We start from the raw sequence: 14625 nt of genomic DNA, 5'->3' as shown, positions 1-14625 counted from the left end.
GGAAAGTCATTTTAGGCATTACACAATACTGAATGATGATCAGAATAACATTTGTAGTTATTAGAGTGATAGATTATTAGTGATGACAAATCTAAGGGATATTGAGAAATTGGAAGGGTCATTTTAAGAGTGCACAAACTTGATTTCTTAGTTTTGACAATGAACAGTAATGAACAAAAGTATATCTGAAGCATTTGTATAACCTTGATAAAAAATTGGAATATTTTTCTGCAATTACTTATGGAAGAGCATACAATTTCTTGTTGCTTGTTTTAAACTATGTTGGTTTTTCTTATTTTAATTTTACTGGTGTTCTGATTTAAACAATGTACAAAATCAAACCCTGTGGGACCTATCTGGCAAGCTATCATGCTTTGTATGTGCATGACATGTCAATAGAATTAACCACTGTAATTATCTGTTATTTACAGTGTGAGAAGTGGAAGCTGTGTGAGGTGGAAACAAACCTTAAGAGACCACAAGTTAAGACAGTTTATGAAAAGTGGAGGAGAAATAAATCAAAGTGCAACAGAATGGAGAATACCTAGAGTTATTATATGGAAGAATCACACAAATAATTATTCCTCTATTTTCTCTGCAAATTTTGAGCTTCTCAGCCGTATTTTTAGAAATCTTCAGAAGCCACATCACTACTATTGGCCAGCACACATTTTCCTGCCCTTTTCCATCCCTTTTTTATACCAGAGTTGTTGTCTAGAAAGTCATAGAATTAATTTATGAAACCTCATGAGGATTTAATGCTTACTTCTTAAAATGTGGTATGCATTAACAAGTAATATGATTTTTACATTCATGTGAACTACAGATCCCCTGTATCATGAAATATATGTCTTCAAGATAGAAAAATGCCAGCAGTCACTGAATTAATGCCTGTGGATACTGATCAAGTGACCCTGAACAAGCTGCTCAAGAAAAGCAGTCACCTAAAATATGACATTGCCAGTTAAAAATGAAAGACTGAAGGAAACAAGCTCCCCATTCATCAAAACCATCCAATATTGGAATATTTTATCATTGTCATTGTCCCAAATACAAATGAAAAGCTGAAAAGTATATTATGTGTACTATATATGTATATTTATAGATGTGCGTAACAACACAAAGTTCAACAAAACTAATGAGAAATATTAAAAATGTTTTGTTCCTAAATTTTAGGTTAGTTTATCATTAAATTGGGTTTTAGAGGACATCTTCCATTTGGTGTCCTGATGTCTGTATTTTTCTCTTCCGGGCATTTTTCTTGGCCTGAATACATTTTCCTATATGCATTTCCATTTGTACAATGCCTATGACACACTACTTTGGTTACAGTTGAGTCTTAGCTGCAGTGATGTAACTCTCCAGGAAGTTCTGCCTTCAGGGGACAGCATAACCCTGATGCTCTGCAAGGCACTGGGCCAAGACAAAATTGACAGTTCAACATCTATTGATTAGAAAAAAATATTTCAGATCCAATCCTTACTTCCCCTCTTACAAAAAAAAAAAAAAAAAATCTGATTTTTTCAAACCTAGCCAAATGGAAACAATTTATCTTCATTTTTTCTAGCAAGAAATAAAATTTCAGCAAAATTGAATTTCTCAAAAAAAATGTTGTCTTCTTAGAAATCTCATTTTCCATGAGAAAATAAAACAATTCTAATGTAAAATCCTCAGAGACATCTGGAACAGGAGAATCTTTTGATGTTGCTTTACAAAGTTTTATATAACAAATTCTACAAAGCAATGATCAAAGTAAAGCTTACAAAATACTAGTTTATAAAAGAATAAAGAAGAAAAATAACAGAAATCAAAACCAAAACCAAACTCACAAAAAAAAACACAAAAGCCATAAAAATGTGATTCTGCAGTTAAAATGAGAATAAAGCATCCTAAATAGCATCCCTCAAAGGCTCTTCAGTCAGCAATGGCTGAAGAGATGTTCTGGCATAGGTAACTTGCATTACTCAGCACAGTCATGCATTGGTGCTGAGTCATTAGTCAGTAAAGTCTACAATATGTCTTCCTAGATCTCTATATAAGACCATGGCTTTCGAGATGCCAATGAAATAAAATCTAGAAGCAATACTCATATCTATACAACTGGACAAAATCAATAGCCAAATAAATTTGAGAATGAAATAACAATGTTATACATATATATCTCAGTATATATCAGGTGAACCTTCTTATAGTTCAGTGGGAATGTAAAATATGCACAGTACGTTACATCTCATTTCTGCTGCCTTGGTACAAAATAATAAACAACAAACTTCTTTCTATTCTATGCCTCTTATACTAGATTGGAAAAGTTGATGTATTAAAGAACAACCATAGCTGCTTGGATGGAAAGTTCATCTCACCCAGTGTTCTACTGGGCACAGTAGCCAAGAGATTTTTAGGGACGAATTTAAGAACATAGAATGCACAGAGTAATATCTCTCTGCAGTGGCTTTCCAGCTCCAAAATTTCAGCTGTGAGCCAGATGTGATGTTTTAATATCTTCCTTGCCTACAGTTGACTCCCATGAACATGCTTAGTTTTGCCTTGACTGATACAACCTTCAGTATCCACAACACTTTGAAACATTAAGTTCCCCAGTTTAACCTCTCTTGTGTAAAGATGCATTTTTGAACACCTGCCAGCTGCTGTTTCATTTGATGGCCTCTTCTTCTTGTAAGGGAAAAGACAATGAACAGCCATTCTCTAACCATCCTGTTCCCCAGTGAAAATCTTTAGGTTGTTGCATCAGATCAATACACACCAAGAAAAGAACATCATGAAACCCACTTAACCTGCACAAATCAGGCGATATCACACGAGGCTACAGAAGCTCAGTCTTGTCCAATTATCAATTCCACTTAACATAAAAATAGGATAGTTTCCCCAATACCTGTCGTTGATTTTCTGTCTCTAGTCTCAGTCTGGCTTCTACACATCTTCTGGTCTCCAGGAAGGCTTGACGTTGTGCTCTGTCTGATAGGTAGCTAATGAAGATTCCCGCGGTGTTCATACACATAAATAACACTGCCTGAGCCGCTATCTGCAAGGAACAACAAAGAGGATTTGATCAGAGAGGAGAACCAAAAATAGCTATTTTAAAAATAAAAAGAGAGAGAGAGAATGACTGCTAACTAAATGGTTAGGAAAGTTTGTATGAAATAATCTCTTGGATCTTAATTAGAGGCATCAAACGTGTAAAATTCTCTCTGCCTTGAGGAAGAAATATGCAGTATTTAGGGGCATTAAACTCTAGCTGAACCACAAACGATGTTTCCAAGAACTGACTCACAGGGCTCTACTCAAGAATAATTACAAACATAATTAACAATTTGTTTTTGCACTGCCTCTTCTGTAAAAGCAACTTTGTGATTTGTTCCATGGCTTAGTTTGAGAACAAAGCCACATTAAGGAAAACAAGTGTGTCAGTTAGCTAAGGATTAATATCAGTGATAATAGTTATTCTGTTATTATTGACCAAATTAAATAAATTCATTTTCAGCTGATGATGAAGCACAAGCTTGCACAATCTGAAACCTGAACCATTCACAGGGGAAGCTGAAAGGATAACCAAATACTTGCACAGCCTGTGCCTGTGTACACAGGCCTTTTCTTCACTAATATCTACATAAGACCTGCACTCTTTTTCCTTGTACAAAGTGCGTCACAGCTTCTTCCTTTGCCATATGAACTTAAAAGAGGCAAATGGGAGTGAATCCTTGGACGCTGTAAATTCCAGTCACTTATTTGTCTTTCATTGATTCCTCTTTATGATCTGCACATTTATAAGGCAGAGAACGTCAACACCATTGAAGTGAGGATTGTTTGGGAAACCGAGTAAGAAATATATAATATTTGCATTCACTAGAGACACAACACAGGCCATAACACTGTGGGCTAGAGGTTCCATTTTTGTATAACCAGTCTCCCTAAAATCAGTGTTGCTTGTCCTAAGAGAGAAAATGTTTAGAAAAATTCCCTAGTCTTGTTGTTTTGCTGTGCCTCAGATCTGCAGGTCTTGCTCCTCACATTCATGTGGGTTTGAAAGTGAGATTTGATATCAAATCAAATGCATCTGGCAGAAACTTCAGCTTCATATATTCCTGTATTCCTGAATCTGGAGTATTGTTCTATGATAGTACAGGGAATTAATTTACAATTTATATGCCATGATTAAATAAGAATGCATATCCTGGCTCCAACTGAAGTTTTGTTTAACCTTTGCCAGTAATAGATGTCTAGGCAAAGCTTGTGAGAGATAGGGTATGATTAGCATGATCCTTGCATCTTCCTGGCTTCCAGGATCCTGTTGTTTACAGCACCTTTGAGCTGGAAATGTCATACTCTGTCTGCTTAACCTTTTCTGACACCTTTCTGAAGCTAATTGTACCTTTGACCCTTATGGCATACAATGAGAGATTTCTGCAATTTAAGTAGGCACTTTGTGATAAAAAATGTTTATTTTGTTTGCTTTAATTCACAGTCTTATAATTTCTCTGAATGCCACATCATGCTTATGTTATGGGAATCAGTGACTAATCATTCCCAACTCATCTTCTGCTTGCCATTCCTGGTTTTACTGACTTAGAGGATTACCCCTCTCATTTTCTATTTTTTTTTTAAAGAAAGGAATTTGAGACTATTTAGTCTCACTGCATTTGTTCCTATTCCACCTCTTCTTTTCCCTTGTTAACTACCCTACTCTGTTTCACTGGAGAAACATTGCCCTGGACCTTCAGAGCTTCCCACAGAGACTTTCTGCCATTGCTCCAAGATAAAACAGAGAATGTAGTTAATTCAGCCCATGAGATAACTCCTTTCTGGTGCAGGCTACTAGGAGGCGTGTGGTGAGCTGACGTGAGATAAGACCAGTTCAGAATTACATTGTTCAGCAGGACAACTGAAGTCAGCTGTGGGTGGCTGGAGGAGTCAACGTTTCATACCTTGTTGACTGATGTGAAGATAATCAGTGCTCACACACTAGGAAAGCCAGAGTATACAGTGGAAAAAAAAAAAAAGAAAAAGAAAAAGAAAAGCCTTTCGCAACATTTGAAATGTGCATTTCAGCAGTGAAAACGGTGGCAGGATGCTGTAGTTTTCTTGTAAATTTAATTGCAAGTTCCTCATGAACCCAGTTCAGTCACCCATCTATGCTGATACTCAGGACTAGTGCCACTCACTTCAGCAGATCTCCTTAGAGAAAATGCAGTAGAATTTGCCCTTCAATTAGATTTCATGAGGATGTAGTTTGATTTGCACAAAGCGAATTATGGAAAACATGTAACAGGTAAAACAACAGCTTACTCTGAGGCAGAATCTGCTTTTCTTACACATAGTAGTCTGATTGAAACCAATCTAAAGAGTAAAGCACTATGCCTTGCAATGATATTAATCTATGGTTCTTGTTAACAAAAGAATAAATAAAGACAGATAATACTTGAGTCTCTCATTGCCAATTCTTTTTTTCTACTGTTTACTGTGGCCAATTCCAGAGTCTTGCAGGTTTTTCTACTCCCTATTAAGGACACAAGCTAGGGAAGACTGATTTTATATGACATACAGAGTTGCATGTCTTTTTGACTGAAGATAATCAATGCTCACACAGCAAGAAGGCTGAGGTATAATGTGAAAAAAAGAAAATATTTTCACAACATTTATAATCTTTTTAGTCTATTTGTACCTTGCACAACACTCAAATAAACAACCGTAGCAGAGACAGCAAGTGATCTTAAAAAGCCATGAGTGTGTTTTCATATTGAATAGGGCTTTGTGGAGGTCTGCTTCTTGAATATTTAAAAAATACAAACAAGAAAGTACCCATCACCATCCTGATTGGGAATATCTGTGTAACAGGATCAGCACTGTCCCCACTGAACCTGCAGTTGCACATAATCACATAATAGGATAAAAAGAGCTAAAGAAAGTTACTTGACAAGAACATGCAGGTAGCTAGAAGCAACTGTTAAAATTTTTGCTCCAAAACTCTGCTTTCCATATTTCTCATAGGATGTGATTAAGAGCTTAGTTCACAGAGAAATCATTTGTCAAATAAATGTACATTTAGAAAGTGTTTGTCATGCAGGCAACTTGGAGCCCCTTGTAAAATTGTTATGAAAACTAGCCAAAAACAACAGCAATGAAAGGAGAGGATGCATAAGTCAGACAAGAAAGCTAAGTTTTAATTTGACAGTACACATTGATTCAAAAAATTTCATTTTTATCTGTCACTCGTATAAAAAAGGCTTTGCCCAGACAGCTGAAACCAAGATAATATTTTGAGTGGATTTGAGGACCACCAGATCTCAGACAAAGAAACAATTAAAAGGCACTGGACACAGCTGGTCAGGAAGAAGTGTCAATCAAAGCATGCACAGCATAGGAATGTAAGAGAACAGGAAAAGGAGAATTCATTTGAAAGGCAGTGAAGTAACTCACAAGTCTGTTGCAAAGTGGTAGGTGAACCACAGTTGCAGACAGCTTACCGAGACAGAATTTAATCTAGTTCAGGAGACAGGAATTTCAGAAAGTAAAGGTGAGTTAGTGAGAGCTGAGCTGGACTACGCATAATAACAGGGATTTGCAGGCACTTCTGCTAATAAGAGCACCTAATTGAGTTTGCCTTGATTTGGAGTTTACACAGATTCCTGTGAGTTTATGAACAACTGGGATCGAGTTAGAGATGGATTTGCAAATGCCAGAAGTTTTAAAACTTCAAAAATCATAACTGAAGTGTGTTTTATTTTTGCCACGAGTTTCTTCTTTGAAAAGGTCAATTGTCTGTCAGGAAAATTATATAAAGCCATAAGGCCAGCTGTAGAGTCTCCTAATTCAGTGCTTTCTAAGACCTGCAAGTAATAAACATTTATAGACTGTGTAGTGATAGAGTTCAGTACTTCTGAAGAACCCATAACCTGAGGAAAAGTGAATACTTGGGAACATTCAACAAACTCAACATATTGGAAATATGTTGATTGATAGCTAGTCCTGAAAGGTAGTAACTGCCACAGACAATCTGTCATGAATAGTTGAACAATGTATCATATATTCACATGGAAAGTACAGTGGAGTTGGAGGAGAGAAAGACAAAAAAGTTTAGAAACAATTTTGAAAACCAGGAGGACACTGAGCTTGTGTGTTACCACCTCATGAACAGAAAGAAACCCTAGGGTGCTCTTCAGGAATAAAACTTATTCTCCTGTTCAGCAGGCAATTCTGTTCTGCTGTGCAGAAACAGAGAAGTGCCGGGGCTGTTCTCGCCAAAACACATCTGAAAAGTAGAAAAGTGGTTTCCAATGTAATCTGTAGTTGGACATTCTCAAAGCAGATCAGTCCTAAAGAGCAGCAGTTTCATTAGTTCCTGAAATGAGGCTGCGGAAAATAATTTCATTATTTTAATATTTTGCTTTCTAATTTTGATTTGGCTTCAACAGTGGATTAGAGTAGTTCTTGTCTGGTTTTGGGAAAACTGGAAATGTAAAGATGTTATATTTCTTTAAGAGTGTTTTCAGCATGTGCCACATAAAGAACTGGTTGCTATGGTAATTATTATTGGGTAATTAGGTTTGGAGAAGCATTTTGATTCATCATTAGTTTTTTAACTAAAAATAGCAGCTCACCACAATGTTGTTTTTTGTAACTAAAATGTCTCAGAAATCCCATTGCCCTCTCTCCCTTCTCCATCACCCCCTTGCTTAGGCTACTTCAAAGAAAAATAACTTATGCTTTTATAAGAACTTGTCACCAGGAATGAACTGAGAATTGCATGAGAAGTGTGGGGATTTGAGACTTTGTATAGAATAGGAATATCTGGCAGCACAGACTCTACCGCTCTCACTGCTGGGCTAGAGAAAGCCTCTGTCTCCAGCTGAGACCATGATTTTATGAATCAAAGCTCCTGGCAGCGAAACAATTAAATACCTGTATCTCTGTACTGCCTCTTGCCCACCTTGATCCCTCAGCACAGCTTCTCCTTTGTCATGCCAGATCAATTATTTGTGGGACCATACTGTGAACTATATCAGGGAACTTGGCCAACTTAAAAAAACAAACTTTTGGCACTGACAGTGATTTTCCTATCCAGTCTGATTGAGTTCACAACACAGCCTCCACAGGGAGAGGAAGCACGTGAACGTTCATAGTTGGCACTGCTGCCAACTCATTAAACTGAAATCATTGCTGCCTTATTGTTAAATCACCTTGTAAGAAGTTTTTTATTCCCCACATTTACTCCTTCTGACTTCTCCTGGCTCTAGCTGTTAAATGCCAATGGTCACGATAGAGGTTTTTCTGTTTGTTTTAAATTGTGAGTGCTTCTTCATTAACATTTATTGGAAAGCAACCTGTCACACAAAGGTGCCCAAACTGCTGCCATGACTTTTCAGAAAGCTTATCTGTCCCTAATCCTCTATATTGTCTAATGTATACGTAAAATGGCTCTTTAGCTCTTACTCATAGCTGGAGCAAGCGCTAACTCTTTTATCTCTTCTACATATACACAGTTTATCAAAAGACAGGAATATGCCATACATCTGAGAAGGTAGGGGTGGAGGCAGGTATATTGTTCATTCATGGTAAATGTAGTCAAGTACAGATTATGATGGCTAAGAGCGGTGCTTTACCCCACCCACCCCCGATTTACTAAATGTGAAAGGAGCCATCCGTATCAGTTTCACCTCCTGATTTTGTGTTTAGAACCAAATTTTGTGGTTCAGCTGTGCATAGCTCCCACGGGAACATTGGCTGATTCTTCAAAAACTTGGATCTTATTTATGTCCATAGGAGAGATGAGATCTTTTAAGAAACCTGGTCTTCATCCATCCATAGTAGGCATTAGAGGAATTCACTATATACTTACGGACACAGTCTAACATGTTGCTTAATATGCATGAAATCTGCAGCCTGCAAGGCAGGTTGACCCTATCAAAACACAGGGTGTACCCCAAGGAATTATTAATTACCATCAAAGAGAGTAACTGGTGTCAGACACGGCTTTCTCCATCCTATTGCAGAATATCCTAACATACCTATTGCTTCTGAACTGCTAATGATTTAGAAAACGAAGACCATTTTCCCTCTGAACTATGACACGTTTACATAAAATCAACTCAATACACATTTCAGAAATGTTTATCTTTAATATTGAGAACAAGAGTTTAATTTGCTCTTACAAGAATAGCTGTCCCCTTCTTGCTCTTTCTCTCACTGAATCCATTAGAAATGTAAAAAATTGGTTGTCTGATTAAGTTGTTCATAGGTAGCTCGAACCATGCAATTTGGTAAGTCAGCTATCAACTATGGCAATAGTCTTGCAACATGGTGTGATACAAGAGATCTTTCAGGTAAATGATGTCATATCAGACAAATAAGGGCTGACATAGCTTGAGTGATGCACAGAGGCAGTCAAGCAAATATAGAACCCTGCTAGTGCCATCAAGGAGCCCCAAATGGCAAATATTTTTCAGCAAATCTCCTCTAACGCCCTTTAAGTTTGTCTAAAATTTAGGATTCGGACAATCTTTATTTTAAAAAATCTATTCTGGGACTTTGGTTAATCCTTTTTTGGTGCTTTTCTTTTTATAGATGTTAAAATGACTAGGCATGTCTGGGACAATGTCAGGAGTGGGTCGTAGCCCATGCATACAGGCAAATGGACAGAGGCGGGTAAATGATCTTCAATTTTTGGTAACTGTTTTCCATGGTTAGAGGGCATTCTGCTGAACTCTCTGGCCCTCATCTAGGAACTGATCCTGAACTACACCATGAAATCTGGTGATCGCTTCTGTTCACTCAGAAGCACTGTGCTCTTTTGTCATCATTTTGCACACAGGATGCTATTATGGATACCTGAAATATTCCTATTTAGAATGAATAATCTTATCCTTTGACACGAATAACCTTCCCTGTTCAGTGTTTTCTGTGTGTTGGTTGCGTACCTTCTGCCTGTACTCTGAGACATCTGCATTGCAGGGTAATTACAAGGAGACATCTAAAGCCAAACGTTGCAGATGTCATCATTTTATTGTCCAAAAACTTCATCTCATTTGGTGTGTTCAGGTAAATGTGAAAGGCTCAGAGAGGAATCTCTGTTTTCTTCTCCAAGTATACATAACCTTGAAATCATAGAGCATGTTCTACAGAATTATTTTAAATTACCTGTGCTGTCAAATCAGGAGTGTATCCTGCAACAACACACAAAACCCAGCAAAAAACAAGGCACAATACAAAAGCATGTGCAAAAGACAATGTGCTGGAAGCAGCCCATGGCAATCAGGTTAGGTTAGGAAAGGGCTGAAATGATGTTCACTGCTCACAAGGGAGTGTAAAGCAGCTGTGGAATTTCCCTTTCTGTACTTCCATATTTCAGCCTCATGAAGCTCAGTCTGACACTGAAATATTCCCTACCCTTTTTTATGTGGAAACTGAACTCCCCTACAAGCTGCACATTAACTGTTCAAAACAAATATCAAAGTAATTATGTTCAATAGAAGCCACATTCCATTTAAAGCCACTAGAGAAATAAGTTACTCCTAATAAAAGTTACAGCAATTAAACAAATATTTGTAAGGAAATAATCTGAAATAGGGAACCACACTCACAACATCCTAGATGTTAAGAATTAGAAAAAAATTCTGGGATTTTGTTTGAAGTAACCCTTACCAAATACTAACTTTTCCACTAACATTACATACATTGATGTCTGAATTGTAAATAACTGTCTCCCAATACAGATGCACCAGTGTTTGGGGACCAGGCACCAGACATCATAGATAACTTCTCAGTGACAAAGCCTTCTATCTAACATCCAGTCTGGAAATGTCTGAGAGCATCACTGGGCCTGGACACCATAAAATTAGGATCTCCAAACTGAAAGTCACTTTTGGAAATTTTCCTCAAATTATCTCAGTAGTTCTTCCTAAGTCAATGCAATAGAGCCAAGGCAGAACAACTCCCTGTACTCCCCTTCATAGATTATATAACTGATTAGGAGTAATGGTAGGGGAAAAAAAGATTCAACAAAGCTGCTATGCAGCATTGGGCAGAGTTTAACTACATTTTAAGGGAAACAGAATTAGGTAGTCTGCATTTCTGCTAAATGAGATTGGGGTGCTGTTGTGCACAGCTGTTTTTATTGCTCTAGATAGCGGCTCTTATCCAAAGTAGGATGTCAAAACTGAGAAAGCAATAATTATGTTTGTAGGGCTAACAGCAGTTTATCTTTTCTGACACACTTCATCGCTGTTTTCATCTGATAAAATGCATGCATACCCCAGCAATTACCTGCAGTATGTACTCCATGTCTCTTCCCAATTGAACTGGCAATCGTTGTGATTTGTGTACACGTGACCCTGCTTTGGTGCATTCTGCAGAGTTATAACAGCAGTCTGCACAATAGAAGCTTTTAACTTTTCTTCCCAGCTATGCTAAGCCCAGTGATGTGTGTTTTCCTCTGAATTATCAGCTTGTGGCCATAGATGGAGGAAAGAAGCGAGACTTTACAAATAATTTTTTCCTATGGTATTGCAATGGAAAAAGAAAGTAATAGCAAAACATAATAATCTTAAATTACTCTTGGATTTTTTATCAAAAAATAAAGACAGCCTTATGAAAGCCACTCCAGTTTGGGTGAGAGTAAGAGTAATATCTATTAGAAAGTAAATTGATTTAATTGAAATACTACTGAAAATACTGGCAATGAAAAACAGACAAGAGATATCATAGTGTTGAGTGTCCTTTTCCAAACAACCCTTGTCCTTCAAAGCCTGCTTCTACTCTGATGGCAAGCTCTGCTGATCAGCTGTTAGTCTTTATCTGTTACACCTGCTGGTAAACAAGCCAACCACCACAGCTGTACTTTTTTTTTAAATGAAAAAATGCCAAAACAGTGCTGGAAACAAAGGCTTTACACTTTATTATCAGCATTTTTAACCAAAGACCAATGGCAGGGCTAAATTTTTCCCACAGTTGCATGTGTAAGTGGTTGTCATTTTGCACAGATTTCATTAGAGACGAAGTCTGCCCATTGAATCTACACTGGATTAAAGTGTGAGACCACAAGAGCAGACTTACAGATCCCACATCAGGCTGTGGGTTTGCTAGCCCAGAAATAATAAGGAAAATATCTCCTCTCTCCAAATTTCCCATTATGTCTGCTCTGCTTCCGTTTTAAATTATTTTTGGAAAAGTGACCTGAAAACTTCAGTGGAAGCAATTTAATATTCCCTGTGTTTATTTGTCCCTCGTTTTCTCATTTTGTTGTTGGCTATGTTGATCCCCTGAAAATCAAGAAAAGACAGAACTCAACAATTACATTTTTAGAACCCTTTCCTAGCAAAATATTTTTTAAAAAAAGGTCAACAAAAAACCTGAACACCTACTTTCTTGTCTATCCCTGATGCTAGCATTGGGGTGTAAACATGGCACCTGAGGCCTGCCTACACTTTAGAGAAATCTTGGGCAGCATAGATGTAGTGAATTGTAGTCTAAACTCAGAGTACACAGAATTTCAGGCATCTTTAACCACACTGAAAGCCACTGCTGATAACACCTCGGGAGACCATAGGAAACAGCGAGCCCATGAAGATATAGATGGTTGGGGATGGGGTAATAGGGTCCAGGAGCCTTTGTCCTACGAAGCTGAGCTGAACACAGATTAGGCACAGTGGAAGACATGAATAACTCTTTTCCAAGGTTAAATTGGATTTTTATTGATAACTATCTAATGTTACTCAATATTCTCTTTAAGTCTGATTTATCTCAAATTTTTAAACTCTTATTTAGGAACTATCCTGGAGAGAAAATAGGGAAGGGACATGGGAGCAAGTGGAAATGTACCAGAAGTAAGCCATGGGAGGTTGCAACATTCCAGACCAACTGGATTAAAACTTTATCTCAGAGAGTTAGGCGAGGACAAACATTTTCCTTTGTGAAACCTGTGGGTGTTGTTTTGCTATTAGTCACGGTGGATGCTTCAGTGTGGTGAGCTAGAAGAAGTCAGACTGACATCAAAAGTACAGAGAGTGCTGTGGGAAAAAGTTGACTCAGTCCTTTGGCTGGCAGAAAACGCCACAGACAAATAATGAAGGATTAGGTTTCTTCTGCCACTTCACTAGCAGAGGAGACATTTAGCACAGGATTCATTCTGCTTTGGCACTGGTGTGACCTAGGACTAACTCCTTTGAAGGCAGTGGCTTATTCTGGTATAAAACAAGGATGGGATTAACATCAACCCCTGGTATTTACCATGGGCCAGATTATCTTTGCCTGACAATACAAGTCATGCCTTTGTTTTCACTGCTTGTGTAAGCAAGAGAAAATGAAACTGGACTGTTCATCAAATATTAAATAAATGGTACAAGACAAAACGACTTCTGTCTCTGATGTTGAGTAATGAATCCTGTTGATACCAGTGAGAGCTGCTGGAGAGTATTAAATCTTGATGGACATAAAATAACAGCAGAAGCCCTCAGATTTTTTACATCAGTATAGCTGTGTTTCAGTTCATAGAAGGTTTGATGCAATGCACAGCCATGAATGCTGTCCATATTTTTGCAGTTCAGGTTGTTTAAAGGTACCCACTCAGTCTTAACCTGCTCATACAGAAACATACAGGATTCAAAGGGAAATTTGCTTGAGCCGAGCAGTGTTTGGTCTTAGTGAGAATTTAGTTCATGTATATACTATTCAGATCAATTTAGCAGCAGTCATGATACATAAATGTTGCTCACTTCAGGGCACTCAGCAGATGAGTGCTTGAAAAGAAATTGTGTGTGGCCTTGGACATGCTGGGCTATGAATACCATGGCTGACAATGCTGTGCTATGTGGCACAAAGAATGTGCCATAATAAGTCAAAAATTAGCCAACATAGTGGATTTCTTGCTGGAATTTCAGGCAGTGGAGAGAACATGGTTTCTGAGCCTTAAAAAAGAGAACCAGGGACAAACTGTTTTAGCAGCTGTCCTGCCTGATTGGTTGATTTTTTTTTAGAACCAGACAGCGTTAATAGTTAAATTCATGAAAGAGCTCAAGGAGAAAGGACACAGTTAATGACAGGGTGAGACATTTTCTAGTGTTTAATGCTCGATCCAAAGGCTGTTCTGTTTGATGGAGATATGTCTGCTGACTCTTAAGGCTTTTAAAGCAGTTTCCTCCAACAATTTTTCTTTATTAGCTACCAGAACACAAGTGAAACGAAGCATCTCAGATATCCTAGGAAATCACTTCTGTCTTCTTCTTGATAACAATTTGAACTATTTTTTTTCCCCTAGAAGGATGAAATCCATTCATAGAATGTAAATTTTGCCACCCAGACAGTCAACATTGGCCAGATACACCCTTTCCCAAGTGCACATAAAAGTTTCAAACTGCAAAAACATTAGATTTTCTGTTCTTTAAGGAAAAAGAAAAAGGCCCTGGCCAGGCCCCACTGTTCAAATTATTTTCTCTTTGTTCGGATAGGGCAGTGCTGAAAGCAATTAAAATTGTGTCTACAGACAGCACTTCAAACATGCTAGTTGTAAACATCAAGTTGATATCTGATGGCTGACACTGTACAGTAACCACACATGTAACCTATATTAAATTCTGGGTAAAAACAAGAACAAGCTCAAATGACTTCTTCATGTTGCCC

At 37.7% G+C, this 14625-nt stretch overlaps 1 protein-coding gene across 1 annotated transcript in view; it reads right to left on the bottom strand.

Annotated features, from left to right (window-relative positions):
• The window catches only part of ADCY8 (adenylate cyclase 8), a gene marked incomplete at its 3' end in the record, with an annotated part of 127515 nt that overhangs the window by 94002 nt on the left and 18888 nt on the right, over positions 1-14625 (bottom strand). Inside the window, exon 2 of the mRNA XM_082044676.1 lies at positions 2891-3040. Within this exon, the coding sequence (XP_081900802.1) occupies positions 2891-3040 (150 nt within the window). The remainder of the gene's footprint in view (positions 1-2890; positions 3041-14625) is intronic.

This window comes from Streptopelia decaocto (genome assembly GCF_964273445.1).
Source record: "Streptopelia decaocto genome assembly, chromosome: 2".
NCBI lineage: Eukaryota > Metazoa > Chordata > Aves > Columbiformes > Columbidae > Streptopelia > Streptopelia decaocto.
Note: the sequence above shows the minus strand (reverse complement) of the source record. Positions and strands in the feature narration are given on the sequence as shown.